Source organism: Poeciliopsis prolifica, unplaced genomic scaffold, assembly GCF_027474105.1.
Source record: "Poeciliopsis prolifica strain line A6 unplaced genomic scaffold, Auburn_PproV2 SCAFFOLD004, whole genome shotgun sequence".
Taxonomy (NCBI): Eukaryota; Metazoa; Chordata; class Actinopteri; order Cyprinodontiformes; family Poeciliidae; genus Poeciliopsis; species Poeciliopsis prolifica.
The window spans coordinates 3454468-3469556 of record NW_026562379.1 but is presented as its reverse complement, the minus strand read 5'-3'; the positions used below and the strand labels follow the sequence as shown (position 1 = coordinate 3469556).

The window sequence follows — 15089 nt, the reverse complement described above, 5'->3', positions numbered from 1 at the left end:
CTTAGTGTATATGTAGAGCACCGACTGACAACAAGTAGGCTTTTTTCAGAAGATGAAAACACCTATTCCAGTGCATTTCCAGTATTATCAGATTGCAATTCGGATTTAATTGCAGATCTGTTAGTTTCGTCTGATTGTAATGTACCCCTACAGTTGGTAAAAAGTACGGATGCACTGATTGCTGTCTTCTGGACAATCACCACCCCCTTCTAATTTTGGACGGTACTATTTTTTTTCTGAAAAGTCAGTAAATATAGTGACAAAGACATTGAGTATGCAGCAGTGGGCTGACGGACATTTAAATGTGACCTGGTGCCTCTGGCATGGCAGATTACAAGGCTGATAAGTTTGCAGAGGTAGGTAAGACCAGTGGATAAAACTGATTTCTCTGCCTGACCGCTGATCTTCCAAAACTAAATAAATCAGGGTAATTGAATATTCAATGTGTGCTTACTCTACCTGAGTAAGCACATGGGGACAGTGGAAAGAAAAGCTTCCCCTTTAACAGAGAGAAACCTCCAGATGAACCAGGCTCTAATTGAGTAACCATGAACTCAAGGAAAGGAAGGAGATAAAGACAAACGTAACAAAGCGTACCTCCAAATTTTTAATAGGAAAGAAAAAGAAATGGGGCTCAAGTAGTAAATGGCAGTAAAAACTATGTTAAGGGATTCAACCATGGATAAACCAGAAGTACTTTCTAAATGCTCAAAAAGCTAACACAAGGCTAATGTTATAAATAGCTCCATCAAAAGCTCCTTCCAGAAAACGCACTCAGAAAGAAAGACATACTAAAACACTGGGCGAGGAGTGGAAGGAGAAACATAAAGAATGCAAGTAAAGTCATCAACAGTTCTGTCAATGACTCCATCCAGCAAAGACATGCTGAAGCACTGTGGTGGGAATGCTTTTTACTGGAAGGAAAATTACATGTATGATTCAAATAATTAATGATCACAATAGCTGCTAAGATTTTGTTCAACAGTCCAAAACGGCTAAGCACTGAATCACTGGGCTAGGAGTCATTTCTACTGAAAAGGAAAATAAAGAGAATATAAGAAGTTAATGTACAGCATTAAGTGTGAATAGCCCATAAATGGAGAGACAGTAAAGATAGCAGAGGGAAGAAAGTTGGTCAGAAAATCTCCTAGTAGCCTAAGCCTATCTGGAGAGTTAGGGTAAGATAACCTAAGCCACTTAACTTTAAACATCACCAAAAAAAGAAAAAATGTAGGCCTACTTTTAAGAGTACACTAACAACTGGTTCTTCGAGAGTTTGACTGAAAGATCACCCTCTAGATTGTGTTTTCCAAAGTCTGTTGGTGTTACGGTTAACAGAAGCTTCATTGGTTTCAATGCATATTATACAGGTTGGACTCTAGAACAAAAGCAAACTTGGAAATATTACTATGAATAAATCGGAGTTTGACTATTTTCTTCTGATAAGCGTCAATGTGAGGGAGTTTTAAGTAAGTGACTTCTATCAATGTAGATGTGTGAGCGAACTGGTAATTTAGTTATCTCTGTTTTTTGTTTTTTTTATTTTTGATTTTTATACTTTTAAAAGTGGGAAACGTCCAATTTTGCCTTTTATTTTATTAGAAGGCAATAATGGAAGTAAAGTAAATGCATGCTGTATCAATGGACAGTGACTGGAAGTATTTCTCACTGCTTTTTTTTATGTGGAGTCTTAAAGCAGATGTGTGGTAGGCAGTGTTCACCTGTAAGTCTCTGTGCAAATGTCTTTTAATTATCACATATCTTCCCCACTGTGCTTTTTAATGTGCTGCCTTTCTACATGTCAAATCATGCCCTTAAAACTCACCCACTTTACAAGGTTCTGTCATAAATGAGGCCGTGGTGAGCAGAGGCCTCTCTTTGCTGTCTTTTTGATCAATTTTATGTCAAAATTCTTTCAAGAATTAACAAATTAGCCAAAAGTACAGCCTTTTTTTTTTAAACACTTTGCCAAGGTAGTTGACACATGCTATCCTCTCAGCCCGCAGCACCACAGCCAGAGTGTATCAGTGTTTGGCTGTTAGATACAAGTATTTTCTCCCTCCCACAGCGACACATCCAGCCCCTGAAGTGTTTTGTCTGGGTCTCAGGCCCATCTGCCAACAAACTGAGCTATTTGAGCCCCATATATTAGTTTGATGTGACTTAAATTATAGATGGCTGCTTCTGGGTTAACACAGACTAATAGATTAAGAGTGTCTGTGTGAGGCAGAGGTGGGAGTGAGCCCAGTAGAGCAGCTTTTTCTCAAATATCTGGTGTTTTGATTAAATTTTTAGCTTTTTTTTTTCTAGCAATTTTAACAGGATATTTTAAAAAAACAAACAAACAAAAAAAAACGTATGTAATGAAGTTAGTTGTGGAGTGTGTCTAAAACACAAGGGGAAAATGTGAAAAAATTATCTTTAGCAGATGAACAGTGTAAAAGTACCGACAGTGAGAAATACAAAAAGTGAAGCAGATGCCTGACAGTGGACCTGAGAGATGGTATATGCATCATTCAGTTTTCAGCTGAAGGATGCTGCGCCTTGCAAAAGTGCTTGAGCTTCCTCCACATTTGCACATGTTGCAATCACAAACTTCAATTTACCTGGCTGTTTCTGATCAGCACATTACTGCTCTTTGCAATGTGAAAGAAAAATTCCAAGTTTTCATAAATGTATGCGTTGTACAGCATTCGTCCACCAGTGGAGTCACATTTCTATTTCACTATGAACAGATCAGCTTTCAGCTTGAGCCACAAAATGAGGATGAGTTTTCAAGTCATTTAAGTACCTACCCATTTTGTCTTGTGATTGAAGAACCATACATCTACTACTGTTTTGGGGTTTCTAAATAAGTGGATCAAAGGTTCAGAAACTGTTGGGCCAAATGCATTCTTGGCTTATGACAAAACTGCAAACAGATCTTCTTCTGATGACTTTCTTCATTCCATTTTTTTGTAAAAAACAAATTAATAAAGTGCAGGTTTGTGGAACGTAAGGGCTAAAAACCATCGGACGCCACTCTTGTATTTTATTTTTTCACTTTAAAAAAATGCAAAAGGGAATTTTAGTGTCTGAGTCTAGCATTTCCAGACACAACATCAGTTTAGAAACATTTTATGTCCGAATCATTCATAAGTCTGAGTTAAGTACCTTACCAAGCCAATTAAATTGCTCTCTGAAAACGGCCAGGTACTGAAAAGAAAGTGGCTAAAAAGAAGCTGAAGTCAAAAAGAAAATTTGGGGCTGCACAGTGGTGCAGTTGGTAGGACTGTTGCCTTGCAGCAAGAAGGTCCTGGGTTTGATTCCTGGCCTGGAGTTTGCATGTTCTCCCTGTGCACGCGTACTCCGGCTCCCTCCCACAGTCAGGTTAATTTGGTCTTTCCAAATCCTCCTTAGGTGTGAGCATGGTTGTTTGTCCAGTTTCTGTGTTGCCCTGTGACAGACTGGCGGCCTGTCCAGGGTGTACCCCGCCTCTCTCTCGGAACGCAGCTGGAGATAGGCAACAGCAACTCCCGACCCCACTAGGGGGTTCACATATTAATGTCATAATAATGTTCAGTTTTTAGTGTCACTTTTGAGCCTTTTGATTTTTGGGCTGACCAGATTCTGCCATGGACAACTTCACAGATTTAAGATCCAACTCTCTTACCCACAGAAAGTGAAATATGTATATAGACATAACTCAAACCATTGTTTGCAAGTTTTCACTGGCTGGCTCAAAGTGTCACCCTCAAATGGACAGATGTTTGTCAGGATGTTCAATAAAAATCTAGGAATCATCAGGACTGAAGTCCATTGTAAACTGGATAGAATGTCCTATGCTTAAACATCTGGCTTACAGTTTAAATAATTGATTGTAGGAGCAATACAACAAAATATCTTGGAGGAATCACATTTTTTTGGAAGTTGAGGTATTTTCCCAATCAATACTCCATTGATTGCTTAGTTAGAAATGTGTTGCCTTCTTCCTCCAAACCACCAACTATTGTTTCTGGTCTTCCCATCTCATTCTCTCTTCTTCTGTTTTTCACTCATTTCTTTCCTTGCTCTTCATGTTTCATCTCCTTTTCTTCTCACTCCCCGCTTACCTCCTGATCCCTATATGACCCTCTTCTTTTTTCTTTTGACGCCTCACTCCTCCTGTGGTTCCCTCTGAGCAATAGAAGGTGAAATCAAGTGAAGTGCTTTAGCCCTGTTAATGTAATGAACCACTCCCCCCTTATCTTCAGCGGAGCAGCTGATGGAAAAAAAAAGGAAGTTCCATCTCTCTCTCTCTCTCTTTCTCTCGTTGTGTGTAATGTGTGGGGTCGTTGTTGATTGTTTTGTCTAGAAGCGTCATGAATTTGCCCACTGTTACCGTAGTGAATAGATGATGGAATTCAGGCCACAATGCTCAGTGACCTTCTCTGTTTGGCTGGAGATGTGCGGTTGTATATTAAGGGTTTGCTTTGTCTCTGGCAGTTTTTAGCACGGCACAGTGTGAATGGATATGGCTTAATCAGCAAAAGCCATTTGTATGTGAGATTAAACTTTATGTATCTTTTTATGGCACTCAGCAGGGTCTGTCTGCTACTCGGATGTTGCCATCCAAGTAGCTTCTGTTTCATCAAATTGCAAAGAAACTGCAGTCATATTTTGTGAACCACATATTTTTAGTCCAATATTTGAATTCAAACAGCCTCCAAATGCTGTCTTTTTTTGATCCAGATAATTATGTTTTCAGTCTTTTCCAGTGTGTAATTACTACATCTGATCTACAGACTGTTGACATGGAGAGGCTAACCAAGCACACCAGAACATACTAGAAGTAAAAAAATAAAGTCTTTGTCATCTCTAACCCCTTCGAGAGAATCTTTTTTTGAAAAGTCACAAAAGGAACAAAATTACTTAATAATGGAATTTACCAAGTCTTTCTGCCCTGAACAAACACTGTTATATGTTTATTTTCCAGATTATAAATATTCTTTCTTCTTCTGCCTCTGTCTAGGGCTGTTGAAAATAAATAAAAACAAAACACATATTTGCACAACTATTGCTTATTATTGCAACAATACCTTAGGCTGCCAGCAGACTGCAATGCTTGTAGCAGACTTCCTGAACTCCAACCTGTTGCTGTTTTCTACATTTTCATGTGGCTTATCAGAAATTGCTATGCTTTGCCCTTTGTAACAAAATGACAAATTTGTCAAGCAGGATATATTTTCACAGATAGTAGAGCTGTGGAAATGAAGTCTATGTAAAAGGAAAAAAAATCTAAATAGTAATAAGCTATACAGATAAAATTATAGCTGGTATAGTTAATATGTTCAACTTTTGTGCTTTTGCTTTTGAATCTTTGGTAAAACCCAGTGAAGCCATGAAGCTGAGGTATTTCGACTAAAAGAATTGAGATGATCGCAATTAATTAATTAAACACATGATTAATTAAAATGAACTCAATGTTTCCCATTCTGATGATTAATATTTTTTTGAAGGGCATTTTCGTTTACAGAGTCATCATAATTAATTTTATTTATGGTTTATATTGCATATGTGTTTATTTATTTATTTTTTTAAATTGTTTTTGTTTTCTGTATATATTAGATATTTGAAATGTTTTCCAGTTCCAGTGGGGAGTGTTCTGTTCAAAATTAAATCAAAGTTATTATTCCATTATCAATATAATACATACAAATATTACAATATTGTCGTTTAACGCAATAAGTTTTGGGGCCTGATTGTTTATTGTCCAACAAAGTTGTTTTTTGTCTGTTTGCGAGGAGCCTATTGTTATTCTGAAAGCAGCCCATACCTCTTGAACCTAAGAGTATAATTCTTTCACGCGTTTTATTTTGTGACTTTTAGAAATTTAATCTAAACTTCAATCCAAATAAGTACAATAAGGGCATGATGAGTTGTGAACTGATGAATAATTACGCATTAAGGTGTCAATGTATGCAGCAAAATATGGCATTCTTTTAACTGTAGATGTTTTTGCAATCAAGAAGGATGCTAAGAAATCCTGTTTCTCGTACATAGTATTGTAATAAAAATGAAGAAAGGAGAACTAAGAATTCTTGAGAAGGGTTATCAGTTGGTGAGTGAAAGTCAGAAGATGAGATAAGATGCCTGCAGGAAAGAGAGATAAGGAAATGATTAATCTCTATTTATTTATTTATTTATTTTTTGCTTTTTTCTGCAGGTCAAAGTGACGCAGGAACTAAAAAACACTCACACGGAGCAGATGACAAGGCTGCACTTTAAACATCAAACTGAATGTGACCTGCTGGAAGACATGAGGTATGACGGATCTCTGCTTTGCATGAATCGCTCTAACATGATCCTCTGTCAAAAAGGAAAAGCTCGAGCCAAATGGCAGATGTTTGGAAATCTTACCGTCTGATCTGCACGGCAAAAGACGTGCTTCCACAGAAACACAAAGAAAATGGAAAAGGAGGCAGCTAAGGAATTAGAGGGAAGTGACACGTGAGAAAGACATAAACCGAGGAGGGAGTTTGTCATATTGTGAAGGAATTTCCAGCTGTCCTTTTTGTCATCCATGCTTGTTTTCTTTTCAAAATATCATCTATGTCACACAGATCCTAGGATGTTCTGTGTTCTTATCGCCCATTCGCATTATCATTCAATCTGTTTCTTTACTTTTCCTCATGACACACGAGTCAACAGTTTCATCCCACAACCGACTCTGTATGGATTTAGGATAAAACCTCGATTCCCTTTCTCAGTTTCAATTTTTCTGTTGACTGAACATTGATTACTTATGACAACAACATCTACAACAACAAAACTGAGCCTTTCAGCTCCCAGTGCTGTCCTCTGCTCTGCCTCAACTCTCCTCTCTGGCTCCCTCCCTCCCTCTCTCGGGAGGCAGCTCCAGCTGTTTGGGACCAGACTGGCCTGTTGCTGCAGGGGTTTTGGAGAGTGAACAAGGCTAAGGTCTCACTGGTGGGAGATTGTGAGAGCCAGTTAAACTCATGCGACCACAAAGTCTTGGTTGTGTAAGTCGACGCGAGATCAAGCTGCATACCTCTGGTTAAAGAGCTCAAAATTTGTCCTTGTCGTCCTCATCAGTGGGGTGAAAAAAAAGCTGCCTGTTGGGTTTTCTCAGTATGATACTCGAGCTTTTAATGTTTTGTAATTATTTGTGATGATGCACTTTGATGGCAGTAAAATGGGGAGCAGCGGGGTTTTGTAGTGATTGGGGAAGTCGTCCTTTGATTAGGGGGCTGGGGCCCGGGCCCCCGCAGTGACCCGCATCTGTTTGCTGTTTGTTTCCTTAAGCAAGTCATTATGGCTATCGTCAAAAAGAGCCACAATTTGATTTTAATACAGTTCTGCATCATACCAGTGATGACATTGATAGCTGCAGTACCTTGCTGAAGTGTTTACCATTAAAACCTTTTCACATGTTGTCTTTTATACAGCAGAAAAACAGAGTTTATTGGGATATTATTTGCTAGAACTACACAAAGCAGTGCGCACTTGTGAAGTAAAATGAAATGATAAAAGTTTTTTTTTATATATGTTTTCAGCCCCTGGAGTCAATATGGTGAAGAATAAAATTTTGTTACAATTATAGAGGAAAGATTTCAGCTTTTTGCAAATAACCCATGCTCGGTGGGACTGGATGAACAGCAATTTTCAAATCTTGCCACAGAGTCTCTCTAGGCATTTGGTCTGCACTCTAGGCCATTTTACATGAACAAGCCGTGATCTAAACCATTGAATAGTAGCTCTGGTTGTGAGCCTGAAGGTGAACATTTAACTCATTCTGAAGTCGTCAGCAGATTCTAACCAGTTTTCTTCCGGAATTTCTTCTATTGCACGGAGATTCATTTAATTAAAAATCAAATAAATAAATAAATACTGTGATTAATAAAAATGCCATAAGTTAAATTAATTTCCCTATGAAATAAAAACAATAGATACATACATATATATATATATATATATATATATATATATGTATATATATGTATATATATATATATATACATATATATATATATATATATATATATATATATATATATATATATATATATATATATATATATATACTGCTCTTTATTTTATATTCTTATATTCAGATGAGAGTGTGTGGTTTTCTTCCTGTTATTCATTAATTCAATTGTCTTATGTTGGTTCTTCCCATAAACTCTCATGCAAATAAACTGAACTTTGCGTGTGTAATGTGACAAAATGTGGCTGAGTTTGAAGAAGGTTTTACATTTATATTTAATGTCACAATAAATATGGAGTACATGCTTTTTAGTCTTATTTCCAGAATATTGAATCTGTTGTTTTAGTTTTTTGTATACTTGTGTACAGTAAAATTGTTTGTTTTTACCATGCCTGCACATAGGAAAAAAGGCTCATCAGTTGCTTGAACTCTGTAAGAATTAGTCCGATAAAGTATGGAGACTGAACTTTGAAATGATTGAAGTATTCAGCAGGGCGACAAAACGTCTGGCCTCGTGAGACATTTTGTCAGAGTTGAAAAGTGCATATTTTTCCACATGAAGAATACATTAAATGCAGCGCCTTAATCCCAAAAGCTGCTCTGAGGTTTTGCTGAGGTTATTTACTCTCATCAGACCACTGGGGAGCTTGAATAAAAACACTCTCTGCACTTGCCCACAAAATCTATAAGGTTCAGGATGACGGTGGAAGACTAAGCAATGCTGGTGAGAAGAAAGATGAGAGAGGGATGGTAGTGTGTTTAATCTTCTGGTTTGATGTCTTGTGAAGGAATGGTCAGAAAAAGTGCAGGGAGGAGAAAACGATGTGTCGTCAGAGTGTTCAACTTGGTGTCCTCAATCCACCTAAATCCCCCTATCTACTCTTATATCTGACTCAACAGAGATACACCCATCACCCTACTGCTGCTGACTGTTAAAATCAGCTCACAAACAGAACATGTATGTTTGTACTCCTCACTTTGGTTACATTGGCATTCATCATGTCATTTTGCTACCTTTCTGTCATTTTATGAATGACGAGAACATGTTTTTTTGTATTTAAGTCTTTAAAATTTTCAGGTCAAGGGAAAAACATTTTTGAGAACAGTTGCACAACGTTGATGTTTTCCTGACACATCAATAATCAAGAAATAATCAGTAAAAGTGCGAGTCTTGTAGCTGATGGTGCAGGATTTGACTGGAATCTCAATGTGATCCCCGTCCTGTCCTGCTGGAAGGGAATTATGAAAACGCTAATTGAAATTTGCAATGCGCACAGATTTATTGACCGATTCCTGGGAATTATCTGTGCATGTCATTAAAGCGTAATGGCTCTCCATGCTGAGTAGTGAGATGGAGCTCACCGATTTGAATCCAGAATTTTCTCAGGGTCCTGTTTTGTGTGGCTTCCATAATTTAAATGCACGGGGAACATAAAATCAAAACCTCCGATTAATGCAAAGCTATTCTGGAAAAGCAATTAGGCAGGATTGTCTCTGTATTTCACAGAATTATGCTGCAGAAAACCTCAGCTGCTGCTCTAAACAGCAGAAAACTTGTAACTGATGAAGTGCTATTAATCATAATCAGCTTTAACAGAGCCACACTATTCCCATTTCTTGAGTCCCTGTAAGAGCAGAGATTGATCATCTTTGGCTTCACTGTGTACAGGAATTGTTACACTGTAAAAGTGACAATCCCTGAAAATAGCTTTTTGAAATGATCGATGAGTCCACGTATCCACAGAGATCTGTTTAGCAGGTTATATTTCAGCAGCTGTGACTGATCAAAGCAGTAGTTGACTGTGATATTGTTCTGCTGGAGTTTGTCTCTGTCAGACTGTCATATGATAATAATAATAATATATTTGATGGTTCTGGGAAAATTGTGTAAGTTATTTGTTTGGAACATCAGGATTTGGGTTTTTACTAATTACGATATCCTCTTGTTTAATCTATTAACTTAATTTTCTCAAATAATCTAAATGAAAAATCAGCAATTTTCCAAGAGTCAAGTATTTTGCAGCAACCATTTCGGCAGATAATTATTAACACAGAGTGTTTGTTTAGTCGATGTCTGTATAAGTAACATCACTTTGAGCTTTTTTTTTTGTGTTCCACCTGTCGATTTAGAGAACTTTCCCAAATAAGATAAAACCCTTCTACATTCTAGCAAAGCATCTACGTGATCTGAAGAATCTCCTGCGCCGCGTCTTGTGGTGATCATGCAGCGTGAAAACACAACAGCTCTCCTCTGTCTCTATTTCCGTCTGACTCAGGCACCTGATCTCAGTCAGTGTGCCGTTAACCAGTGAGTTCAGCTGTTTCCTCATGTTTAACTCCTCGTTTTTTGTTTTTTTTTTTAACCAGAGAAACCCTTGCCCTCATTAAACTAAACACTCTTTCATCCTTAAGAACATGAACACGGAGACACTCATCCACTTCTTGGCCACTCTTTAAGCCCTCAAGTATTTCCCATCGGCCACATTCACTCTTTCTTCCCTTGTTTTGCACTTCTCGCACAGCTGATGCCGACATGATTTCCTGACTCATACGCCATGCAGTTATAACGATGAATTAATCATAAGCAGAACGAAGCAGAAGGAGTGTTGGAGGAAACAATAGTGGAGGAAGAATAATAGAAGCAGAGAGAAAAAAATAAGATGAATTAAAAAAAACAAACAAGAGTATAGAGATTAATAAACAGCATGAGCAGGTTTTAAGAAGTGGAATAAAACTGATGGTTACAACATATTATTTCTCACAATTGTTAAAATTTGTCAACTGCTGTAAGAATGAGTAGTGTCATATAAACATGTAAAATCAATCTTGGGCATAACTGGCTGCCCGTGTTTACAGATGCAATCTCTGCTGTAATGTCACCATGACATCATGAATGGTCTAGACATGCCCAGGGATCCCAACGCGATTTGTTTGCAGATGTGCTTATTGACGCTGATCTTGTGTTGGTTTCTCTCCTGTGATTTTGAGGCATCTTACTAGCACAAATATATAGCACTGAAACGTAAAAGTCGAGCAGAAGGAACAAATTCAGGCAACATTAAAAGAAAACCAGTCAGTTTGCGTGGGTCGACTGCACAGTACATGACTGTAGGATTTTATAAGAGGTAGTTGTATCGCCTTAGGGAAAAAGGTTTATATTCAGAAAGTCCTAAACCAGGGCTTTTCAAAGTGTGGGGCACCAAAGGTCTATGGAGGGTGACACATGGGGAAAAAAAAAAAGACCAGATAAAGTAACTGAACATTTAGCCAACTTCACCAAACCTATGTCAGAGAGAAAATAGATAGATTTTGATGCATGGACATGAAGGCATCGGTAAGGAGACAGTCAGGGCAAGCAAAATAAAAAGACAGAATTACATGACCATGAGGACTTAAAATTTTGATGCTTTCCATTGATGATGTCAGCTACACCTACATGGGTGAATAGGGACATTTCATGGTATTTTTGTTTTACCAATTGAATTTAATTGCTGAAATAAATGAACGATTGACGATAAAGTGCATCTTAATTAAACGATATCCTTAGATGTTTTAATCACCATTGATGGGGAGAGGGGAAGCTACATGTGGATATATTCCAAAACTTTTAAAACTTTTTCAGAAATTGTTGCATCTTATTGTTTGCAGCCAAGAACGAAGGCCTTTTGATAATTGCGTACTGTTCGTTGGGAAAGGTGTGGTGAAACCTAAAAACAACTCTGACGTAGGTGTTTGTTTGTTTGCTTTGAGTAAATACACCGGTATTACAGTGTAGATAAGAATTGCTGTTGTCTGCTGATGAAGTCTTAGTATAAATAGATTTTCAGGAAATAACGCACAATTATCACTTCAACTGTGGCTCACATCTATTTCTGTTCAACTGCTAAACTGTAATCGTTGATCCCACGCACTATATATCAAGTTAAATGAAGTCCCAGTTTAGAAGCTGCTGTTTTAGGCTGCAGGCTCTGCATTCAAATAACAAGGTGTAACTAACTGTCTAGTAAACACGAGATGCAGATTAGATAGTGGTACATAAAAGCTCCTTGTACAACATTGTATATCAACATGCCAAAATGTATGTAAATTATTTGTGGTGCTTTTAATTTATGGAAAGGTATTTATCTTTGGAAAGATAGCTTATGGTTTTGATTGTTTTTTTCCCCCCCCAAAAGCACCTATAGCATAATGTTTATCTTATTGATGATTGTCAACATTTAACACATTAAAGCACTTATCACAGTGATACAATTCTAATCATAACCTTCTCACATTGTCCTTTTTACTCTTTTCCATCATCACGGTGTCCACACCTCCATATGTGAATTTTAGCATCAAAGTCACTAAAAGCTTTATCAGGAGTGAGTGTTTGGATGATGCATAGTATAATATTGGTGTCCTGAGCATCTTTTCAGGTAATGAGATATAAGAATCTACTAAGTATTGCATCCAAGAAATGATTCTTGGACAATTGGGACTCTTGTCTTTGTTTGCGACGCCAAAGGTGTTGATTTTGAAGTGAACAGGAACATACTTTACTGTGCTGCTCTTCCTGTTTGGTGAGCACCATAGCTTGAGTGATCGCCTGACAATGGCAGGGATGGGCTTGACGGACCAACAGAAAACATTAACGCTGTGTAAGGTATGGTGTCTTGTGTGGCGCTGTGGCTTAGTTGGTTAAAGCGCCTGTCTAGTAAACAGGAGATCCTGGGTTCGAATCCCAGCAGTGCCTTTTATTTTAATTACACATATGCGTCGCACCTTTTTCTCATTTTCATGTGATAACTCAGAATAATCAGAATCAGCTTTATGCCAAGATTGTGTGCCCAAGGAAGGTGTTTCAATCTCACTGATTTGATTGCTGCTCAGAAAATTAAAGCAATCTATAGAGTCTGGATGCATTTCGATGTAAATCAGTTGATCAGGCTCCTCCTATTCTAAATTTCAAGGGTTGTTTTACTTCACTGTCGAATGCAGGATTTTATGTCAGCTTCTGGTTGATGAAAGCTTCCACATTCACCCTTTTGACTGAACTATCGAAGTTGGAAGCTTTCTGATACTTGTTTTGTTATCTGTGTTTATTTAAAGTGTTTGAAAGGAATTGTGTCGCTATAAAAGACTTGCCCCGTGTGAGGCTCGAACTCACGACCTTCAGATTATGAGACTGACGCGCTGCCTACTGCGCCAACGAGGCCTGCGGAGTTTCTCTTTCAGTGCTGAAATCCACAGCCGGATGTGTCTGGTCTGTCTCAGATTTCAGCTGATAGAGACCGAGGGTGGAGTGAGCTGAACATTAACTGCTGCGGGCGGCTGACTGGAAGCAGAAGCTGGTTACTTTTATTTATTTATATATATATATATATGTGTGTGTGCTTGATCTATTGTGTTCTACTTTGAGTTGGTTATTGGTGAAATCTGAAGTTGACCATGTTTGAAAAAAATAGCTTTAACATGCCAAAGGGAAACGTTTGAAAAGGAGAACTGGCCTATTTGTCTGCTCTGTAATTTGTAAAGAGAATTGACTGTAATTATGCTGTCTGCATAAAAACCCAGTGTTTTTATGTGTCTTCCTCTACTGTTTGAATCCTCTTATGGGTTTGGATTCTACATGTTAACATTTAATTGCTCAGAATAATATTTAAAGAGCATAGCACCTCCAAAATATCTGTGGATTACCTTTAATTGTTGATTTAGCATACAACAGACATGTCCAAAGTCCGGCCCGGGGGCCAAATGCGGCCCGTGGTCAATTTTCATCCGGCCCGCAGCCTCCGTCATAGAATCAATAACGCCTGGCCGCGTGTAATACATTACTTGCGTGTTCTAAGTGCTGACATCTAGAGGCTCAAATAGGAACAGCAAATTAGTATGTGAGGCCCCCCAATTTTCTAAAATGGCGGCAATTAGCAAAAGGAGGAAAGTTGACTGCGAGGGCCGACGGTTCAAGGATGGGTGGAAATTGGACTATTTCTTCATTGAAATACGTAACAACTGTGTTTGCCTCATTTGTAAAGAGACAGTGGCTGTTTTAAAGAGTTCAATGTGAAGCGACATTATCAAACTAAACATGCTGAGGCACATGACAAGATCACAGGTAATGAACGCAGCGAGAAACTGAAACTCCTTGAAGCTAGCTTAATCTCACAGCAGCAATATTTTACAAAAGCTCAAGAGTCAAACGAGAATGCTACAAAGGCTAGTTACGAGGTAGCAGCGCTGATCGCAAAGCATTGCAAACCTTTCACCGTTTCACTAGTGCGCAGCGTCCTGTCCCCGGGTCGAGCCAGAGAGGGTGTGCTAATCAACATTTATAGTTACTGTCATATTTTAAATGAGCCCTGCACTTGTTGATATGACAATTTCTCTGTTATTGTGTTTAAAAATTCTGTAAATATTAAACTCCCATTTTGAGATTTTTTTTATGTTTCAAATGTAATTTGCACCCAAGAGTACAATTACTTCTCTTCAACTGTTACAAAAAAGTTAGTGTTAAAAAAGTGAAGTTAAATGAATATTTAATTTCAATTTTCAATGTCAATTGAATTTTGATATGTATGTTTCAAATGAACCAAAACATATGCTTAAGATGGCTGAAATTAAAATAAAAAAGCAAATGTGAAACACACAACAGCTCGCTGAAATGTATTTAAATTAATTGCTGTTATATGTAAAGAACGTCCGCCAAGGTTGGCCCCCTATATTTTTAACACACCAAATCTGGCCCCCTTTGCAAAAAGTTTGGACACCCCTGGCATACAACATATAGAACATGAGTCATTCAATTTGTGAATGTATTGAGTAGGGCTTTCTTTTACTTTTTTATGCTTTGTATAAAATATATTAGTTTCTCAAATAATTTAATTTTTACAATTTTAAGAAAGAAGTGATTTTAAGACATATTTTCAGGTAGATTGGGAAATTGCTCATGTCTGCATGTGATAAACAAAAAAGCCAACGGTTTTGTTTCTTCTCTCTGTACATTTACATGTGAAAACAGCTGTTGTCACATTTATTATTGTTTAAGATCTCGACTTTTGCAGAAAAACAAATATTTTTCAGTTAACCCTTATCCTATTGCTTCCAAACAACCTGTGATTTACTCCAGTTTTTTTGGCTTAAATAA

The 15089-nt window shown here is 37.7% G+C and overlaps 1 protein-coding gene and 2 non-coding genes across 7 annotated transcripts in view; 2 read left to right on the top strand and 1 right to left on the bottom strand.

Moving 5' to 3' along the window:
• Positions 1–15089, top strand: part of LOC129359407 (F-BAR and double SH3 domains protein 2-like) — a 55528-nt gene that overhangs the window by 1176 nt on the left and 39263 nt on the right. For all 5 annotated transcript variants that reach the window (XM_055029020.1, XM_055029018.1, XM_055029017.1 and 2 more), the window contains exon 2: positions 6185–6282. In XM_055029020.1, coding sequence (XP_054884995.1) covers positions 6185–6282 — 98 coding nt within the window. The remainder of the gene's footprint in view (positions 1–6184; positions 6283–15089) is intronic.
• trnat-agu (transfer RNA threonine (anticodon AGU)) lies at positions 12625–12698 on the top strand. The gene has a single exon. It is a non-coding gene; the product is annotated as a tRNA-Thr (tRNA).
• Positions 13088–13160, bottom strand: trnam-cau (transfer RNA methionine (anticodon CAU)). The gene has a single exon. It is a non-coding gene; the product is annotated as a tRNA-Met (tRNA).